Genomic DNA, 20,436 nt, shown 5'->3' with positions numbered 1-20,436 from the left:
TAAAATGCTCTCATGCTCACTTAAATAGTTTCTAATATAGGTGAAAATTTTATATTGTATAAACTACACCTTACCTCCTAAATTTTAGCGTAATTGATGAATCTTTATATTTTTAAAACTAAATTTTTAAATTTTTTTATATTTAATCGATCTAAAATTACAGTACTTTCATTATAGATATTAATTTAAAATTAGTTGATGATCAAATTTCTTGTGTATAATTTTTTCTCAAAATACTCTTTATAAAGTTTATAATCTATTTAAATGTTATTTGATACTATTTAAAAATAACTGAAATTATAAATATTTTATAAAATTTTTAAAATTATAAATATTTAAGTATTTTAATGAATGAAATTTAAAAATAAAAAAATGTTAAAAATTAATTAAATGAAATATTATAAATAAATGTTAATAGAACTTAAATATTATTTTAAATAAAAAATAAAAAATAAAAAATAAAAAATAAAAAATAAAAAATTAAAATGTTTAAATTATAATAAATGAGAATAAATGAATTATAAAGAAACTTTTACGTATGTAATTTTAAAAATATAAAAATTAATTTATTAATTATATTAAAATTTAAAATTTTAAGTATAATTTAATAATTTAAAAGAATAATAAAAATATTTTATACTTTTATTAATAAAAATAAATAAAAGTATTTTCAATTTAAATAAATTAATTATAAAAAATTTTAAATTTTAAATTTTAAAAATATAAGATCCTCCTGTTAATCATACTACAATTTAAAATTTACCTTAAATATATTTAAAATAATAGGGTATTAATGTTTTCTACATGCAAGCAAGGGACTGAGTAATAATTTTCACTTATCGAAATCAAGGTCTGCCTTGTGAAACGAGAGAGAGCAAAAGAGGGGAAAGTAGGAGCTGACTGTTTGCCGGCCGAGCTCAAGTGAACTGCCGGTGGACCGACCAACTTTCCTTCAGTTGTTGGTAAACCCTTACGCACCCCTGTTTCTCTGGAAAACTACCGAAAGATTGAAAGAAAACAAAAACCCAAAAGCTTGAAAGTGCGCCGTGTAATCCACTATTGGTCTTTCCTTCGCTGTTCAAATAGGCTGGAGGCTTCCCTGACAGCTCTGGACATTAAGCAACCCTTTACCGCAGTCTATCTCACCTGGAAATCCAAGGAATTTCAAGGGATTCGCAGAAATGGACGAAACGATACCGTTTAAGAATCTGCATAGCAGAGAGTATCAAGGTCACAAGAAGAAGGTTTCTTTCAATTCAGAAAAAAAAAACCTAGCTTTCTTTCCTTATCGTTTCTTACACTTCATATTTTTATTATTTTATTTGGTAGGTGCACTCGGTAGCTTGGAATTGTACCGGCACGAAGCTTGCTTCTGGTTCTGTTGACCAAACAGCTCGTGTTTGGCTCATTGAGCCTCACGGCCATGTAAGTTTGTCTAAATCTCATTCTCTTGTTTGTGCTATAGTGTTAGTTTCTTTATTATTATTATTGGTTAAAGGTAAACCTTTGTTTTGAGGATTTTGGCTTTGTGCAAAGTGGAATATTTTACTTTTAAAATTTGAAGTTGGAATAGCTCTTCAATGTATGTGGATTTAAATTTACTATGCTGAATTTTTTGAGGGTTAGAGTGGAAGTTTCCTCGTGTTGCTAATTGGGTCACTTTTGAATCTTGTTAGTTGTATATTTTTCTTACTGATGGGCATAGTAATCTTTCTAGTTAAGTTGTCTAGGGTTTTGTATTGATTTGAGAGTCTAAAATCTCAGTACAGCATAGCTTTTTTTCCTTCATTAATTTGCTCCTATATTTTGAGCAACTTGATTCTAAAAGCTTGTGATCACAATGAGTATGAGATTTTGGGATGAACGATTACGGGGTTCTTGAATCATGGGTTTGAGAAACATTTACATGTTATTTCTCTAAAATAGATGATAGCCATTATATTTAAATAAACTGTCTACACTGAATCGTGATCCAAATTCTGATCAATTGTTTATAAGTTTTTTAAATCTTTAATATTTCTTAGCACATGTACGGCATGCTCTGTGCTCATTTCAAATTGAATATTGATCTAGTAGTAGGAAACTATGTATACTGTTCTCAAAGCAGCTTGTATCCTAGTTAATGTTTCTACACTCACTAGGAAATTGGAGAAGTATAAATTTTTGTAGATTTTAGAGATGTTCATAAATTCAAGGATTTTATAATTTGATATCTTTGTTTAAACTTCATGAATACGGATTTATATGTATTAAGAGGAGAGCAAAAATTGTCCAGGTTAACTCATAGAGATTACAGCGTATTTGAAATATGCTTTTTAGTTTTTAGGATCATGCTTGAACAATCGTCTAGGTTCATAAGTTTAATTGTCAATTCACTGACTGGCTAAAGCAAACCTAGGTATATAACCTTGTTTGAGCCACGGTCTTTTCAGTTGCAAAATATTAGCTATCCAAATGTAACCTTACTTTGTTATAGTTTTCTTCATTCCGCTGAGTTCATTGTGCTTTTTTTTTTTCTTAATATATTGATCTATTTTTATTGTTTTGACTCCTTATGTTACACCCAATCTGTTATTTGATTATGGAAAGTTCTGTTAATCATTATTAGCATGTGCTTGTAGGGTAAAACCAAAGACATTGAATTGAAGGGCCATACTGATAGTGTGGATCAGCTTTGTTGGGACCCGAAGCACACTGATCTGATAGCAACTGCTTCAGGTGACAAGACAGTTCGTCTATGGGATGCTCGTAGTAAGTCAATGCTGTGTTCTAGATTCATCTTTGATTAGATTGTATGAAAATGTGAAATTCAGGTGTTAATTCTTACAAAAATTTAAGGATTCTCACATCTTCAATCAGTATTTTGGTTGTTATTTATGATTAAAGTGCAAAGATATTTCTTACTAGGTAGAAGGTCAATGTGGAGATGCTTGAAAGAAGTAAATTGAGTGAACTATTCAGGACTAGGACAGCTGCAAGTTGGATTATAGTGCTGGTTTTACATTGATTTGAAATGTATAAGGTGCAATAATATATTTAAGCAATTGGGTTTTAGAAACAGGTAAATATGGGAGCAAATCAAACAGGGATTTGAGCTGTATGATGTGCAGATAGATTTTAAGAAATTGATGTTACTTGATGTGTGCTTGGTGGAGGGGATTTCAAACCTGAATGTTATATTAGGAAATTTACTATTTAGTTCCTATGTTATGAGAAAATTCATTAGTTGGTCCCTCTATTTTGAAAAATACATGAAAACATCCCTGATGTTTTAAAATGTTTAGTAATTTATCTATCCGTTAATTTTAACTATTTAGTATTGCAAAAATGTCTAAAATGCCCTTTGTACGGAGGGTCTAATTATTAGACTTTTAAAAATCCAAGAGATCAACTAATAAGTTTTTTAAAAGTACAGGGACTAAATAATAAAACTCTTAATGGCTAAAATTATTGATGTTTTAGTGTATTTTTCAAAATCGAGAGAGAGAGAGAGAGACAGAGAGAGAGAGAGAGAGAGAGAGTGACTTTCTTATGTATTAGAAAGCCTAAAAATTGTTGATGGTGGAGTTTTTCTTCTTATATCAGCTGCCTTTGACAGCAGAGTCTGGTGCTTAAGATAGCCATTTCTTTGGTGATAAAGGCTAGTTTCCCATCTGTTTTGAAATGGATTGGCTCCAACTATATCAGTGTGTCCAAGATAGGGATCATCGAGTGCCCTACTGTAGATTTATGCTTTAGTTAGTGATATTAGAAACATGTTGGAATATTAGTAGAGGCTATACGTGTGCTGATTGGTTAGCATTAGGTTGTTTGTCTTCTAGGACGAACTACCAATCCTCCTAAACATCTTCAGATGTTGTTGAATATGGATGGTACTCATGTTTCCTATCTATAAAATGATTTTACTTGGTTTAAGAAGAAAAAAAAAGGAAGAAGAGAACAAAAAGAAAGCACTGTACATGTTCCCAGATAAAGCCTACTGGTTCTAGACTGTATCATCATAATTCTAGGAGTCATAGAGCTACTAAGCCCCTTCTTTATCATCAAAAGGAAGTTAAATCAGTATGGTTTGTGTTCTGCAGGTGGAAAATGCTCTCAGCAGGCAGAACTTAGTGGGGAGAATATAAACATTACATATAGACCTGATGGAACCCATATAGCTGTCGGGAACCGGGTATGCCCATGTTGGGAAGATCTTTTTTCCTTTTACTCATACAATGTTATATATTTACATTATGGATATGATCATCAGTTTCTGTAGGATTCTTTGGTTGTTAGCAATTCTTGCAGCAAACTAATAAGCCATTGTTGTCATTCTGTTGTTTACTCTACCATAGGATGATGAACTGACGATACTGGATGTTCGCAAATTTAAGCCAATTCATAAGCGCAAGTTCAACTATGAGGTATTTCTTGAGTTCAAAACTCACAATATTTGTTTTCCCTTTACATTCAATGCAAGGAAAGTCTGTTAAATTTTGGGTGTGAACATTTTTTTAAGGCACACCTTGAGTCCAAGGCTTAAGAGGCCCTCAGTGCCTCACCCCTTGAAAGGCGGGTGACTTTCAACAGGTGAATGCCTTTTGTGTAGGCACGTGCCTAGGCATGCCTCTACAGTAATCCTCTCAAGTATCTATTAGAGGTTGACTTCTACATATCTACACATACATACACGAAGTATACATTTTAAAGTATTGTATACAAGATTAAAGCTCGTTATAAGAAAGAGACGAATTATGATTGTCAGCACAAATCTAAAATTCCTTTGATTTTGGAATGTGGTTGATTAGTTCCTAAATAATCCTTTTAGTATCAGTTGATTTTCCTATTTTAGTTTCATATTAACTATTTTTTGTGAGGGGACATTTCTATATGTTAAATTCGTACTAGCTATTTGTCTTGATTTGACTTTCCCATTTCCATTTGTTTTCATCGCCTCTCTTTTTCAGAATTTAATTAAAATTTTGAATCATCACTCTTTTATTTTTATTTTCATGGTTATTATTTCTTTCTTTCTTTTTTCTGCGTGCCTCTTTGTTTCTATATCTTGTTTCGGTGCTTCTCTTAATTGGATGTTCTACATTGCTTGTTGCTTAATTTTTATGGAAGAAAATGTTGCTCATTTACCTAGCTTGTATGAATTGATGGTATATATATATATTGACTATTTGCAATTTGCAATTAAGGGAAGAAAGTGGTTAGATTGACAAGATACAACATTACATTTCTTTTGTCACAATGAATAAGACTATATTACTCTTAATGATGAGCATTTTCTCTTTTTATTTGGAATAATTTCTATTTAGTAGGAAATTTGGAATACAATTTAAGAGTATATCTTTTAGTTATACTATTTTGATTTCAAAAGCATTGATGCTAGAATCCTAAATGCTTTATATTATTAATATCAATTGGCTTATTTAGGATGCTTATCTAGTACTATTTCTTTTGCACCTTATTGTACTTAAATTTAGGGCTCTGTAACTGCACAGTCCTTGAACTATAATCTGTAATATATAAACATCTCTTGACATTAATTTAGTGAACATAAAAGCTCTTCTAACCTATTATAACTAGTTTCCTTGTTAGTCTAGTGATGTGGCAGGATTTAATAAAAAAGAGGGAAAATGTCTTTTCGTCTAACCAACTGCACCTATTGCCCTTCTCTACTTGAGACTATCTCTGTCCATCTCTTTCCCCCTCTATTCTCTGTGTTTGTCACCTTCTTTACTCTTCCACCGACTCTGTTCGTCTCTCTAAAATTATTCAAAGATCTTTGAACAAAATGAAAATCTGGTAGAGAAAGGAACAAACAAACAGTATAAGAAGACTGGAGAGGTGTAAATCTTTGTATTACTGGCCAAATACTTGAGCCAAGCAGCACAAAATTAGTAATCTGATTATTAGCTAGCCCCTCTTACGTGCTCCTTGCTGCATCATAATTTCTGTTATACCCTTTGAGCCTTCTAGATAACTCTGAATGGTTTTGGGCCTTTTGGATCTGCTGCCTTTGTACCAAAATCACAAAGCCTAAACAATTTTTTTCTAAGACTTTAACCCTTGAATAAATTTAACAAAATATGCAATTAATTAACAAATTCCTACAAATTTTTAGAATAAATTTTAGTAATTGAACTATCAACTGAATCAATGAAATCAACACAAATTCAACTGGCCAAGAGAAGGCCTGGCTCTAATTAATTCAAAAGAGAACTACTAAAGAATTTACTCTATTTGCACTTCTTTCTTCCTCCATATTCAAGTTGCAGGAGGTGATTTAAATTATAATGCTCTCTCACTGGTGGTGTTGATCCGCCATCTCAGATTTCACAGTCTTCTCTACTCGAAATATGCCTCGCCATGATAGCTCCAGATTTAGCTCAATCTTCCCTGTATATTCTCAGTTCTCCTCTTTAACTCAATATCATGGCTCCAGGAATCAACCTCCAGCCAAGTTTCATAGTCAATTTTCCAATCATGAGAATATATAAAGCATAAATAGATCTTAGCAAATAGAAACAAACAAATCAAAGTTGATCATCTTCTCATGAAGGCAGACTATGAGAGAGTAAGTCCTCAAAACACCATGATGAAAAGTGGGCCCACAGATCCAGACCCTAAGTCTTCCCTACATTGGAAGAAAATATCACTAACTTCAAATTACTCATGATCCTTGATCAATCTCTATTCACCATATCCCAAATGGACCTGTCAATGTATATGGAGGTGATCCATATCTTGGTGAGCCAATATTCAATGAGAGTTTATCTATGGTGGGATAAGTTGCTGGGACAGATGGGACAAACACTAATTTCTGGTTCTCATGGCCATGGAGATATTTTATTGAATGAATGGGATTCTGGCTCACAAACCATCATGTCAGTGGAGGGATGATGTGTGAATTAGTGATTGTGTTGTGCCAGTGCCATATTTTTTTTCCTTTCCTCAAGAAACTGATGGAAAACTAATGGATTAGTGAGGAGAAGAAAAGGTATATGGAGAAAGAAGAGGGAAATAAAGGAGAATAGAGGGTTTGGATTAGGTGGCAGAGACAGAGAGATTAGGGGGTGGGGAAGAAAAAGAGAGAGGAGAGTGAGAAGAGCATGGTGGAGAAAAGGTTCACTTTATTTAAGGGAATTTAAATAATTTTAATTTTTTTAAAGAAAAAAAATAATGCCACATCAGCTCTTCAAACTGAGAATAGGTAGGTTAGAAGGGCTTTTTATAGTTCCCTAAATTAATTTTGAAGGGAGTTTTAGATTACAGATTGAAAGTCATGGATGGCTTTGTTACAGACAGTGCTTTAAGTTCAAGGACAATGGGTGAAATTTGTCCCTTGAAGTTCACATGAAATGCTTTTATCATTTGTATAAATTCTTAGTTGATCCTTGGAAACATAGATTGGATGTAGGAAACCATCATAGCACTTGTATCTTATGCATGATGATGTTCATTTAACTTGAAATTAATTGGCCTAGACATATTAGCTCCTCAGTTGCTTTCTTCTTTGTTCAGGTAAATGAGATTGCTTGGAATATGACAGGAGAGATGTTCCTTTTGACAACTGGGAATGGTATAATGTTCCGAGCAGTTTTTCTTGTGTTGCTGATATGTTGCATTAGCAACATCATGTGCTTAAATTCTTGAATATATCATTTACCTTATGTTCAGGTACTGTTGAAGTGCTAGCCTACCCATCTCTTCGACCACTTGACACAGTTGTAGCTCATACAGCTGGTTGCTACTGCATTGCCATAGATCCAAAAGGAAGGTGAACTGCAAAGCTTTCTAATTTTTTTTTTTAACGCTATTCAAATTGTGTTGTCAAAACTATGCAAGCATGTGATGGAATTATGTAACAGTTAGATCATCTTTTCCTTGATAGATATTTTGCCGTAGGAAGTGCTGATTCCTTAGTTAGCCTTTGGGATATTTCAGAGATGCTTTGTGTCCGGACGTTTACAAAACTAGAGTAAGTTCTACCGTAGCTCTGCATTACTTGCAGAATTTAGGACTATCTAAAAATTTATTGCCCTTTTGCGTCCTTTTCCCCCCTTAAATCACTGGCATTAGCTGCACACTATAAAACAATGACATTTGTATAATTTCAGATGGCCTGTCAGAACCATAAGCTTCAACTACACGGGAGATTATATAGCTTCTGCTAGCGAAGACCTGTTTGTTGATATAGTAAGTGTTCTTCAAACATCTCTTTCCAATCTTCAGTTTTTGTTTGTTAGGATATATTTTCTGTTTGCAGACTGTTTTTGCCTAATCTAGAATGAATAATATGCCTCATGAAATAGTCAAATGTTCATACTGGACGGTCGGTGCATCAAATCCCATGTCGAGCTGCCATGAACAGTGTTGAGTGGAATCCCAAGTACAATTTACTTGCATATGCTGGGGATGATAAAAACAAATATCAGAATGATGAAGGTATTGCAATCTCATAGGCTTCATTTGGAATAATTCATAAAAATGGAAAAATTACTATAGGGTATCTAGGTTTTAATGAAATTCATTAATTAGTCCTTATAATTCTTAAACCTAATTAAAATTTTCCTCGTATTTTCAAAATGTAACTATTACATCCTTCTGTTAATAATTCTAATAGTCAAAAGGGAAATTTAACAGTCAGAGGAGAGAAAATATTTACAACTTACAAAATTAACTTTAATACCCTTGCAAATTTACTTTTGATTCCCAGATTCATTCCTCAATCAAAACCAAATTAATTGTATCAAAAACAGATTCATTCATCCTTTAAATCCAGATTCATTTCAAAAATTAATATAATTCATCCATCAAAATCAAATTTATTCAAGAAAATTAATATCACTCAGTTTATCAAACCCAGAAGCCAACATCTTTAAGGAATTGAAGTTTCAAGTTTTGGCACGATGAATGGTAGTAGATTACAGTTGGATGAAAAAGCTTTGTCTATCCGCTACTCTCGCATCCTCAACGGATTCATCTACCCCTTTTATCGTCGACGTCGTTGCACTTAGAACAAAGCACAAAAAGACTCAAATGTAGAATCGCAGCTCACTCTCGTGTTTCAACGTCCTCATCATCGCAAGCTTCATTGACTCCAGCATTGCAGCGTCCGTCGACCTTAGACGGACCTTAGCATTGCAGCGTCCGTCGACCCTAGCATCGCAGCGTCTTCGCCATTGACCTTCGCCATCGACCCTAGTGCCCATTGATCCCAACCCGATGTGGGATGAGAGGACCAGGAAAATATTTTTATTTTAGATTGGATGAGAGGATCAAAAGGAGGGAGAATGAGGATGGTTTCTGCATTTAAGGATTAGGTGAGGGTATTTAAGGTTTTTTATGTGTGTTTAACGGAATATCTTAACGGCTGTTAATAGAAGGATGTAATAGCTGTATTTTAAAAACACGAGGGATATTTTAATTGGAGTTAAAAATTACAAGGATCAACTAATAAATTTTATTAGAACTCAAGTATTTTATAGTAATTTTTTCAATAAAAATTTAAATGAATTTTTACATGATCTTGTATGTTTTATATTTATTTTAAAATTATTTTTTTAAATTAAAGAGAATTGAATTATTTTATTTCAAATAAAATAATTGACAAAGAAAAAGTTAATTGAATTGAATTCTTTCAAAAATTTGAACAGTAGAATATTGTGTTCTAAAGCAATTTAAACTTGTTATAAGTTCCTTATGCTTTTATTAAATATTTTTTGTATGTTTTTTTGTGACAGGTGTTTTTCGAATATTTGGCTTTGAGAGTGCCTAAATTATGCTTCGGGCGGTATTATGTTGGAATATCGGAATTTTGGTACATTAAAAAAAAAATTTTAAGTCTTAAGGTGGTAAGGATTTGCCTTAAATTGTTTTCTTTAATTGTGCCCTCTTTATATTTGATCTTGTTTCATGAAATATTTATTTATTTATCTTTTGGTTTTGAATTATGTCCTTATTGCATTTTATCTTTGTTCGTGAAATATGCATTTCTGTATTAGTTAATACCTGTTGCAGGTTTTCTTTTTCTTTCTTTTTTTTTTTTTTTTGACTTTTTTGCATTCCAGGATTATGATATAATAAATTGAAATTCTGAATTGTGTATTTTTTTTTTCTCCAATTGTATTATGCTTTTTCCTTTTCTATAAAATAAATTGTCAATCTAGTCTGAGATACTAATTTTGATATATAAATAAAATAAAACTACTAAATTGTCAATCTAGTCTGAGATACTAATTTTGATATATAAATAAAGTAAAACTACTAATAGCTCCACAGTTTTTGGATTCTCGAATTGCATTCCAGTATTATGATATAATAAATTGAAATTCTGAATTGTGTATATTTTTTTCTCCAATTTTATTATGCTTTTTCTTTTTCTATAAAATTAAATGTCAATCTAGTTTGAGATACTAATTTTGATATATCAAACAAAACTACTAATGGCTCCGTAATTTTTTAATTCTCGAATTGAAAAATTGTCAAAATATTTGAAGCATATCAAATTGAATTTAATTTATGTTTTGGATCTTCACTAAGAACCATGGTTTCACTAAGAACCATGGTTTCAAATAATAGACGTTATGTATCGTAACAGATGTTGTTTACAAGTTGAAAAGCTTGTTGTGGCTGTTATGGATGATAAGTAACGACAGAAAAAAGTTGTAATTTATCCAATAGTTTCAGCATTGTTACATGAAAATACAGAAATGATTTCTCAACCTCTAGTTTTTATTTCTTCTTTTTACTCTTCTGTATTTTTTTATCTTTAGTCTTAATCTCTCTTTACTCCTTCCATCCAGCACTCTTTGGAGTCTCTCCAACACTTTTCCTTTCCATCTCCTTCAGCCTCCAGCACCACAAAGAGAGTTCTTCGTCTTCTATAGTTTTTTTCTTCCATAATCCATATTTATTTCCAGTTTCCTTCACATTTTGAAATCATAAACTACTATATTTTTCTTAAATTTTTAAGAGCAGTCTGTATAATATGTACTTAAATTTCTACTCAAGCATCTGCCCTAAACGACCAGAATCATAAACTACTATATTTTTCTTAAATTTTTAAGAGCAGTCTGTATAATATGTACTTAAATTTCTACTCAAGCATCTGCCCTAAACGATCATTCTGGTGGTATTAATTGAGGTAAGTTACTGTATATAATATTTAAAATTTATGAATTTTATGTTTATTTGATATATCTGTACTTATTATTAAGTTATATAATTTAATTTTAATTATACCTTTAAATGTTTTTTTTAATTTCATAAATTTTACAAATTATAATTTACAAGTTACAGCATATAAGTGTACTTTATTATCATATATTTTTTGTTTGTACATTAATTTGAATTTAAGTTAATTTGCATATTAATTTGATAATATATTTTTTATTTTATAGTATATTATTTGATAATCTGAAAATATGGATTTGATAAACCAAGTCAAGATATTAAATGAAATTTTACCACTTCTACAGGAAAAAAAAGGAGAAATGACCTGTAATTTTTATGGTAAAAAAATAATTAGGGGAATAACTCGCTTGAAGCAGCATTTGATAAATATACCAAGGCAAGTTGTTGGTTGTTAAAAAGTTTCTACGCAAGTAAAAAAAAGACATGAGAAATATATTGAGGGGTTTTGAAGCTGCAAACAGGGATAAAGCAAAGAGGGCAAGGGAGCTGGAAGATGAAATCATGAAGATGACAGAAGTTGAGGGTACTTCAAATTCAGACGAAGAAGATATTGAATTAGAAATTGCGAGACGCGAAAGTATGCGGTAGTTTAATGAAAATGTTTATAGAAGGAGAGTTTCTCATTATGAAAGTGGTGGGAATAGCCATCAAGCTCCTCCTCACTCGGGAATTAGTCGTTCAGTGACCGTTCGTGAGAGAGGTAGAGAAGCATCAAGATTTGTCGAGCAAATATCAAGATCTGTTTCTAGATTAGCAGCAGCTGAAATTGAATTAGAAAAGAACAAAAGTGTGAAACAACAAAAAATTAAAACCAAATGGCTTAAGTCGCAGAAAGAAAAATTGCTTAAAACCTTTGGTAATTTTGTTATTCACAACTGATTACTTTTTAGTGTGGTTGAGTTATTATGGACAAAATCATTACTCAGAAAGGCCGCTGAAGTGGGACCTAATGTATCACCACCTTCAGCATATGAGATCTCTGAAGTATATTTAAAAATGAATACAAAGAAATGAAGAAATATATTGCTTTATTTGAGGGCATGTGGAACGAGAGAGGAGTTACCATTATGTGTGATGAATGGAGCGGACCAACCAGAATGAGTATAATTAATTTTCTAGTATATTCTCCTCGTGGAATAGTGTTCCATAAATCCATAGATGCAAGCAATGTTGAACGAAAAGCTGGAGAATATTATTTAAGATCATGAAGGAGGTGGTCGAAGAAATTGGCCTATGCAAAATTGTCCAAGTAGTGACTGATAATGAAGCTGTTATTAAATCTGGTGGCAAAAAGTTGATAGAGAAGTTTCCAAATTTGTATTGAAGAGCATGTAGTGCACATTGTATTGATTTAATTTCAGAAGATTTTGGAAAGAGAAAGAATATAAAGGCCGTCATTAAGCAAGAAAAAGTTATCACCCAATTTATTTACAATCATAATTTGGTGGTAAATTACATAAATAAATTCAGTGATGTTCGAAATATAATTCGTCTCAGAATTATTAGATTTGTAACTAATTTTATTGCATTGGAGAGTCTTCTTCGATGTAGAACTGAGTTAAGAAATATGTTTGAATCCAAGCAATGGATAGGAAGTAAATATGGTCAGACTATTAGTGGACCAGCTTATGAAACTAAGAAAATTGTTCTTAGCTTGGATAGAGAATAAATTCAGTGATGTTCGAAATATAATTCGTCTCAGAATTACTAGATTTGTAACTAATTTTATTGCATTGGAGAGTTTTCTTCGATGTAGAACTGAGTTAAGAAATATGTTTGAATCCAAGCAATGGATAGGAAGTAAATATGGTCAGACTATTAGTGGACCAGCTTATGAAACTAAGAAAATTGTTCTTAGCTTGGATAGAGAGGGAAGAAATTTTTGGGAGAAAGCCGAGCAAATTATGAAAATTCAAGAGTCATTGCTTAAAATGTTGAGATTAGTGGATGGTGACGAAAAACCAACAATGAGATTTATATATAAAGCAATGGAACAAGCAAAATTGACAATTAAACAAAATTTCAGAAGTTACATAGACTACTGGAAAATTATTAATGCTCGTTGAAATTTTCAATTATATCATGATTTGCATGCAGTATGGTAAGAAGCACATAAACTTAATACTTAATACTTTAATAATTTCTATATATTATAAATTTTAATAATATTTTTATGATTTGCAAGATATTTTTTGAATTCTCTATATTAGTATAGTCCACACGATATTGGAAATGATAGTAAAATCATGGCGGACTTTAAAAATGTTATTCAAATGCTAGAGAGTGATTTGGTAAATCAAGACCATGCATTGAACCAAGTAAGTATATAATATATACCTAACTTGAATAATTTTAATAAATAATTTTAGTATGTATATGTATAATAAAGCAAATAATTTTTTTTTTTATCGGTGTAGACACAAACTCTATAAATATAAAATGGAGAGTTTTGGGTCCGCCTTAGTATAAAAAGCCATTAAATTCACTAAATCAGGTAAAAATATAAGATTTACACATTGTGTTATATTTTTAATGTTCTAAAATATAAAATCAAATATTTGAGAAAATAACCTATATTATTAAAATTATTATATGTTTTAATGCAGCTGAATAGTGGATACATTATGGTGAAAGTGCTTCTGAACTACAAAAAATTGCAGTAAGTGTTGAGTCAAACCACTTCTGCATCTAATTGTGAAAGAATTGGAGCACTTTTTTATTTATATATACAAAGACGAGGAATAGATTACAGTATCAAAAATTGTATGCATTCGTCTTTGTTCACTACAATATGCGGCTGAAGTTGAGGAATTTGAGCAAAAAGAGTCAGCATGAGTTAGAAAAGAATTATAATCCAATTAATTTGGATTACATTTTCAAAGAAGATGATCATCCTTGGTTGGAGGAAAGAGAAAATTTTGTGCTTGATGGTGAAGAAAATCCTTGGCTAGAGGAGGATGAGGTTGCTCCATCACAATCACAACAAGTTAATGCTCCAACTCATGGACATAATATTGGAGGCGGTGGTGATGCTGAACTTAAAGATTCTTTTATATTATCTAGTTCTAGTGATGATGATGATGGTGGTAGTGGTCAGGGTGGAAGAGGTGAAGGACGTGGAGCTACTAGTTCATTACAATCACATGATGATCCCTCTTCATATCAGAGGCATAATCCATCTCCATCTCCAGCTTTACAACATACATATCATAGATCCCGTGGTTCTGGTGGTAGCGGTGACAAGGGAAAAGATGTTGCACATGGAGAGTGTTCTATGGATGCAGATAATTATGGATATGGGACTTATGGTACAAGTGAATCTTCAATGGAAGCAACCTCTACTGGTGATTATGGATATAGACGAAATTTTCAATGGGAATACTTAAATCCATATCCATATCAGCCTCCTCCATCGCATTCTGATTTATCTTTGTCAAAGTAATCATTTTCCCACACCCAAACCCAGTCCAATCCTAGTGATCAATTTGGTATGGGTTCATTCTTCAGCTTTGATCCATTACAATACTATCAATATCATCAAGATCAAAGCTCTCAATCACAAGATGAAGGTGGTGGATCTACTCAAGAACTTGCTAGACGCTCATTCTGATGGTAATTGAGGGAAGTTACTACATATAATATTTAAAATTTATGTATTTTATGTTTATTTAATATATTGTACTTATTAATAAGTTGTATAACTTAATTTTCATTATATCTTTCAATATATTTTAATTTCATGGACTTTACAAATTTTGTAAAAAAATTTAGGCTGCGACAAGTCGTTACCATTACGTTATAACTGTTACAAGCCTGTTTTTGTTACCTGCGACCGCAACCGCGATTGCGATTTGAAACCATGCTAAGAACACGTCCGGGAAGAATCAAAACTAAACTTGAACGTCTCGGACTTTGTATTAAACTAGAACTACATCAAAATTGATTTTGAATTTTTAGATTCGAAGGTGACGTTTCATCTTATTGACGTCATGGTGCAACTAGATTTTTTATATCGTTTTATCTTTCCTTGATTATAATGGCGTTTTTATTTTTCGGTCCATTTTAAAAACTTTGCTGGCTACACATTTGCATAGGAATTCCTTTTTTCTTTTGTGTTTGACAACTGCCATTTTCAGGAAACATGGAGTGGAGCATCCTCTTACTTTTTCTTTTTAGGATATCCAGGTCTATGTGGAAGATGTCATTGTGGTATATGAAGAGTTGTCAAAAGTGAATTTTTGTGAAGGCATAAGCATACTGCTTGATATTGCATTCGGCCCAACTATAATGCCTCTTCGGCATTGTAATTCTTAGTCTTTCATAATTATACTTTTTGGCGCTCAAGGCTACAACCAGCTTGACCACAACATTTTTTAGTGCCACAACCCTCATGAGAAAGGTTGGATTATGCAAGATTGATTTTGAGGGCAAAGATAGAAAGGCAGTTGGAGAGAGTTTTTCGCATGACCTTTCAGATGATGTCTTCCATAGAATCAAATTTTGAGAGTTCTGATGTAATAGAGACTTTATTTGAGTCTCTTTTTGTTTCCTTGTAACCTTTCGTAATGAGAATACTTATTTTCCCTATTTATCAACAAAGATGCATTTCTTATTTGTTCTTGTTTGGAAGGTTCGCCTTATCTTTCAATGGCTTCCTCCTTGTTTTTTAGGGGTCTGTATACCCCCTCCTCAGCTCTTCTAGTGTGTATGACCTTTTTTTTAGGCCCTAGGACTAAATAGTCTGGCAGACATTGCCTTGGGACCGAACCTAACAAAAATTATTTTGTGGCCTTGATTAATGGGACTAACACCTGAATGGTCTGGCGAATAATTGTCTTGTGATCGGACTTGGTGAAAATCACCTTGTGACCTTGATTAATGGGACTAACGCTCGAATGGTCTGGCGAATAATTGTCTTGTGATCGGACTTGGTGAAAATCACCTTGTGACCTTGATTAATGGAACTAACGCTCGAATGGTCTGGCGAAAATCACTTTGTGACCTAGCCTAGTGAAAACTTCCATGTGGTCTTGATTAATGGGATCAACACCTGAATAGTCTGGCAAAAACTATCTTATGGCTTTGATTAATGAGACCAACACCCGAATGGTCTGGCGAAAATCGCCTTGTAACCTGACCTGGTGAAAACTACCTTGTGGCTTTGATTAATGGACCAACACCCAAATGGTCTAGCGAAAACCATCTTGTGGCCTGGTGAAAACTGCATTGTGGCCTTGATTAATGGAACCAATACCCGAATGATTTATTCATTAGACTTTCTTTTGGGTAAAGCAATCCATTGTTCCTCATTATTGAGGTTCTCATCATATGAAAATGATCTTGTCAACTCGTTATTTATAAAATTTTTTCAAGTTACAAATATTCCATGCATGGGGAACAACTTGTCCATTTAGCTTGGCCAACTTATAGGATACGAGGCAAATAGCCTTTGTGATCTTAAATGATCATTTCCAGTTTTCTCCTAGCATACCAAGTCCGACATTGCTATCTGTTACGTTTGCTCTTTTGAGAACCATGTCTCCCATATTGAAAGCTCTCAGCCTGACTTTGTTGTTGAATATTTTAGACATTTTGTTCTTTTAAGCTGCCATTCTCATCGCGGTCTTTTCCCACAAGAATTCAACTTGGTCCAAATTGAATTGCATTTTCTCGAAATTTTTTGAAATTTCAGGATGTTGTGTCCTGAAGATGCTGACTTGTATTTTCACAAGGATGACTATTTCCGTCCCATATACAAGGGAAAATTGTGTTTCTCCCGTAACTAGTTTGGGAGTAGTACTGTATGCTCATAGTATGTGAGGTAATTCCTCGAGCTGATTACCCTTAGCTTAGTCAAGCCTTTTCTTTAGCCCCTGGAATATAGTCTTGTTTGTGACTTCTGCCATACAATGGGATTGGGGGTGGTAGGCTAAGCTAAACATTAAATCAATCTCCTATTTTTTGCAAAAGTCTTTAAACTTGATGCTTAAAAACTGAGTTCCATTATTGATAATCATTATTTTGGGTATTTCGAATCGAGTGAATATATTTTTGCTGATAAAAGAGATTGCTTGCTGGGTTGTGATGGACTGTATTACCTCGGCTTCTGCCCATTTACTGAAGTGGTCTACTGCCACGATAACAAACTTTCTTGATTCAGATGCCTTAAAAAAAGGGTCTAGAATGTCTATCTCCCACTGAAAGAAAGGCTAGGGACTTCCGATGGTCGCTTGCATTTCTCCTGGTGTTTTTAGGATGTTTGCATGTACCTGGCACCTTTGACACTTCTAGACCAGTTGCTTCGCATCTTGTATTATTATGGACCAATAGTATCCTTATCTGAATTTTTTCCAAGTGATTGTACGAGCTCCTTCATGACTCCCGCAATCACTTTCATTGATATCTTTTAGGATTTCTTGGCCTTCCTCCTTCGTAACACATTGCAACCATGGTTGTATGGAGGACCTCCTGTATAACTAACTGCCGATTAGTACGTACTTAGAAGACTTTCTTATCACCTGTTTGGCTAATAACTCAACGGTTGAAAGATCATCCTAGATCAAGAATTTGTATACGGGCGTCATCCATGACTCTCCTTCTTCTATGAAGAGAGACTCTTCCATTTTGCTGGAGTGTTAAACTCCTCGAACTGGAATGGTTGGGTTAACTGTTGTTCACCCGCCGCCGCCATCTTGGCTAATAGATTCGCCTCTTCATTGTTTCCTCTGGCCACTTGGTGAAGTTTGCAGCTGTCTCGTCCGTCCTTGATTTCCTTCATTGTGGATCAGACCTTTTCCTCATATTTAATGATGTTCGGTTCTCGAACCTTGAATTGTCCTTGGCATTGATTGACAACCAATTGTGAGTCACTAAAAATAATTATTTTTTTTTATATCTAGTTCCTTAACAATTCTCAGGGCCATTATTACGGCTTTTTATTCGGCCATAGTGTTAGTAGCTTTGAATGCAAGCTTCACCGCATACCGAAACTTTATGTCGGTTTGGGATTGCAGAAGGATCTTGATTTTTGCACCCCTGGCTTCGTAAGCTCCATGTGCCCAAACTTTCCATTCGTCTAAGGTTGCTTCAGAATACTCCGAGAGTTCCAGCGGTGGAGTCATCTCTGCCACAAGATTGGCTAGGACTTGAGCCTTCATGACCTTTCTGAGAACATACCTAATATCATAGGTTGATAGTATTATCGCCTAGGTGGACAATCGTCCTGACAGCTCTGGTCTGTGTAAAATCTTTTGCAAGGGATAATCAATTCTGACTTCTATGGTGTGTGACTCGAAGTACGGCCTCAACTTTGTGGCTGACATGAGTACCACAAACGCCAATTTTTCAAGAGGATAATTCAACTTTGCCCTTTTTAGAACTTGGCTGGCATAATATACTAGATTTTGTTTCCTATTGCTCTCACAAATGAGCACCGAGCAAACTGTTTCCTTTATCACAGAAAAATATAGGAACAAAACTTTGCTTTCGACAGGCGGACATAGCAATGGGGGAGAGGATAAAAAGTTTTTAAAATTTTTAAAAGCCTCTGCGCACTCTTTTCCCCATTCAAACTTACATTTGCGTTTCAAGACCTTGAAGAACGGGAGGCACCTTCTAGTTGAACAGAATATGAATCAGCCCAAAGCATTGATTCGCCCATTTAGCTTTTGTATCTCGTTGATGGTCTTGGGTGCTTTCATGTTTTGGATAGCGCTGATCTTTTATGGATTCGCCTTTATGTTCTTTTCCTGTAACGACCCGAAAATCGGACCGCGGCGCTAGGATCCAGATCGGCTTAAGGCCGCCGGGACCCGTAGAAAGCCTGACATATAACCTGGGAACCTGTCAAATCCCATATATGATCATACATACTCATAAACCTGTAAACTTTTCCTTTCCATAAACCAAACTCAACCTGTACATACTCATAACATAACACAAACCACACACTGGAGCCCTCATCAAATGCTCCAATGGGGTATCATAACATACATGAATTAAGCTTGGTTGAACATAAACATCATAAAACATTATATAGATCATGTATCAAAAGGGATTACTATACAAACTCGGTCAAGCACAATTTCTAAACCTCAATACATCATCATTACATATCATAACTGTATAAGACATTACATTACAATTTAATCATGTCCACTGCTAGCTATTACATAACCATGACTTTACTCTATCCGACCTCCTGCTCTATCCTGTACCTGCAAGCCTGGGGGTTAAAGAGAGAGGGGTGAGCTAAAAAGCCCAGTGAGTAGAACCATGAAAACATATTAATAAACATGCTCCAATGAAATGCACCATAACACAGACAATTCACATAAGGGTTGGGTGAACTTGTCACCAAATAGTCCCAGCATCATTTGTGCCAGGCCGCAGCATGGGGTCCTGGTCTTTCTGTCATATCATACATTACTTACCATTGCCCCAGGGCCTCCTCTGGGCTCCTGGTCTTCGAGTCCCATATCCGTACCAGGCCGTAGAATGGGGTCCTGGTCTTCCCTCAGGGACTAATTGGGTCATCCAACATTCACCCACATCAACAATAAAGAATGCAATGCAACATATTTGTGAAATCTAATGCAATCATCCTATTGCATACTCATGATGCATGAAACATGATAAACATTTAATTTCTCAATTTAAAAGATTAAGTTTAGTTCCACTCACCTCTGGCTGACTCTGACAACACCAAAGCAGCTGAACTCACTGCTGGGGTCCTCGGTTCCTCGGGTCCGAACCTACACAGGTGGACTCAAATGAGGGACCAAACATACTAGAACATGACTCTAAAATACTCCCCAAAAGCCCCCCTTAAAACACCTCAAAACATCATGGAAAAACATGCAAAGGAGGGCTGCACAGGGCACTTTCGGCGGCACCTTCGGCGGCCGAAAGTCCCTCCAGAGCCGAAAGTCAGGCAGGTTCGGCGGCACCTTCGGCGGCCGAAAGTGCCCTCCAGAGACGAAAGTCTCTTTTCGGGGGCAGGCTTCGGCAGCCGAAAGGCTTGCCTCCCAGCCATGTTCGGCGGCCGAAAGTCCTTCGGCTGCCGAACCTGGTTTCTGCCAAAGGGCAGAAACTTCAGCTCCTCATGCACAGATGCCTCCCAGACCTTCCAAACTTGCATTTTTCCTATTCTACAACATGCATACAAGTTCCTAGGGGCTTCAACTAACTTAAACCCCAATCTACAACACATCAAACATCCACATGTTCATAAACACAACATATACC

General features: G+C 34.2%; 1 protein-coding gene across 2 annotated transcripts; it reads left to right on the top strand.

The window, feature by feature from the left end:
- The first annotated feature begins 806 nt into the window (after positions 1-806).
- Positions 807-9,947, top strand: LOC110613986 (THO complex subunit 3). 2 transcript variants are annotated; one of them, XM_043956093.1, is made up of 11 exons: positions 807-1,244; positions 1,330-1,425; positions 2,622-2,751; positions 4,083-4,174; positions 4,338-4,406; positions 7,516-7,573; positions 7,672-7,771; positions 7,886-7,972; positions 8,112-8,190; positions 8,307-8,439; positions 8,861-9,815. In XM_043956093.1, exons 1-11 carry the CDS (start codon positions 1,182-1,184, stop codon positions 8,905-8,907), a joined length of 954 nt encoding a protein of 317 aa, XP_043812028.1. In that variant the 5' UTR covers positions 807-1,181; the 3' UTR covers positions 8,908-9,815. The 2 variants fall into 2 exon arrangements, with proteins under 2 accessions (XP_043812028.1, XP_021611121.1); XM_021755429.2 differs by having other exon boundaries at positions 808-1,244; positions 9,738-9,947.
- The last annotated feature ends 10,489 nt before the right edge of the window (positions 9,948-20,436 follow it).

This window comes from Manihot esculenta, chromosome 4 (genome assembly GCF_001659605.2).
Source record: "Manihot esculenta cultivar AM560-2 chromosome 4, M.esculenta_v8, whole genome shotgun sequence".
Taxonomy (NCBI): domain Eukaryota; kingdom Viridiplantae; phylum Streptophyta; class Magnoliopsida; order Malpighiales; family Euphorbiaceae; genus Manihot; species Manihot esculenta.
Note: the sequence above shows the minus strand (reverse complement) of the source record. Positions and strands in the feature narration are given on the sequence as shown.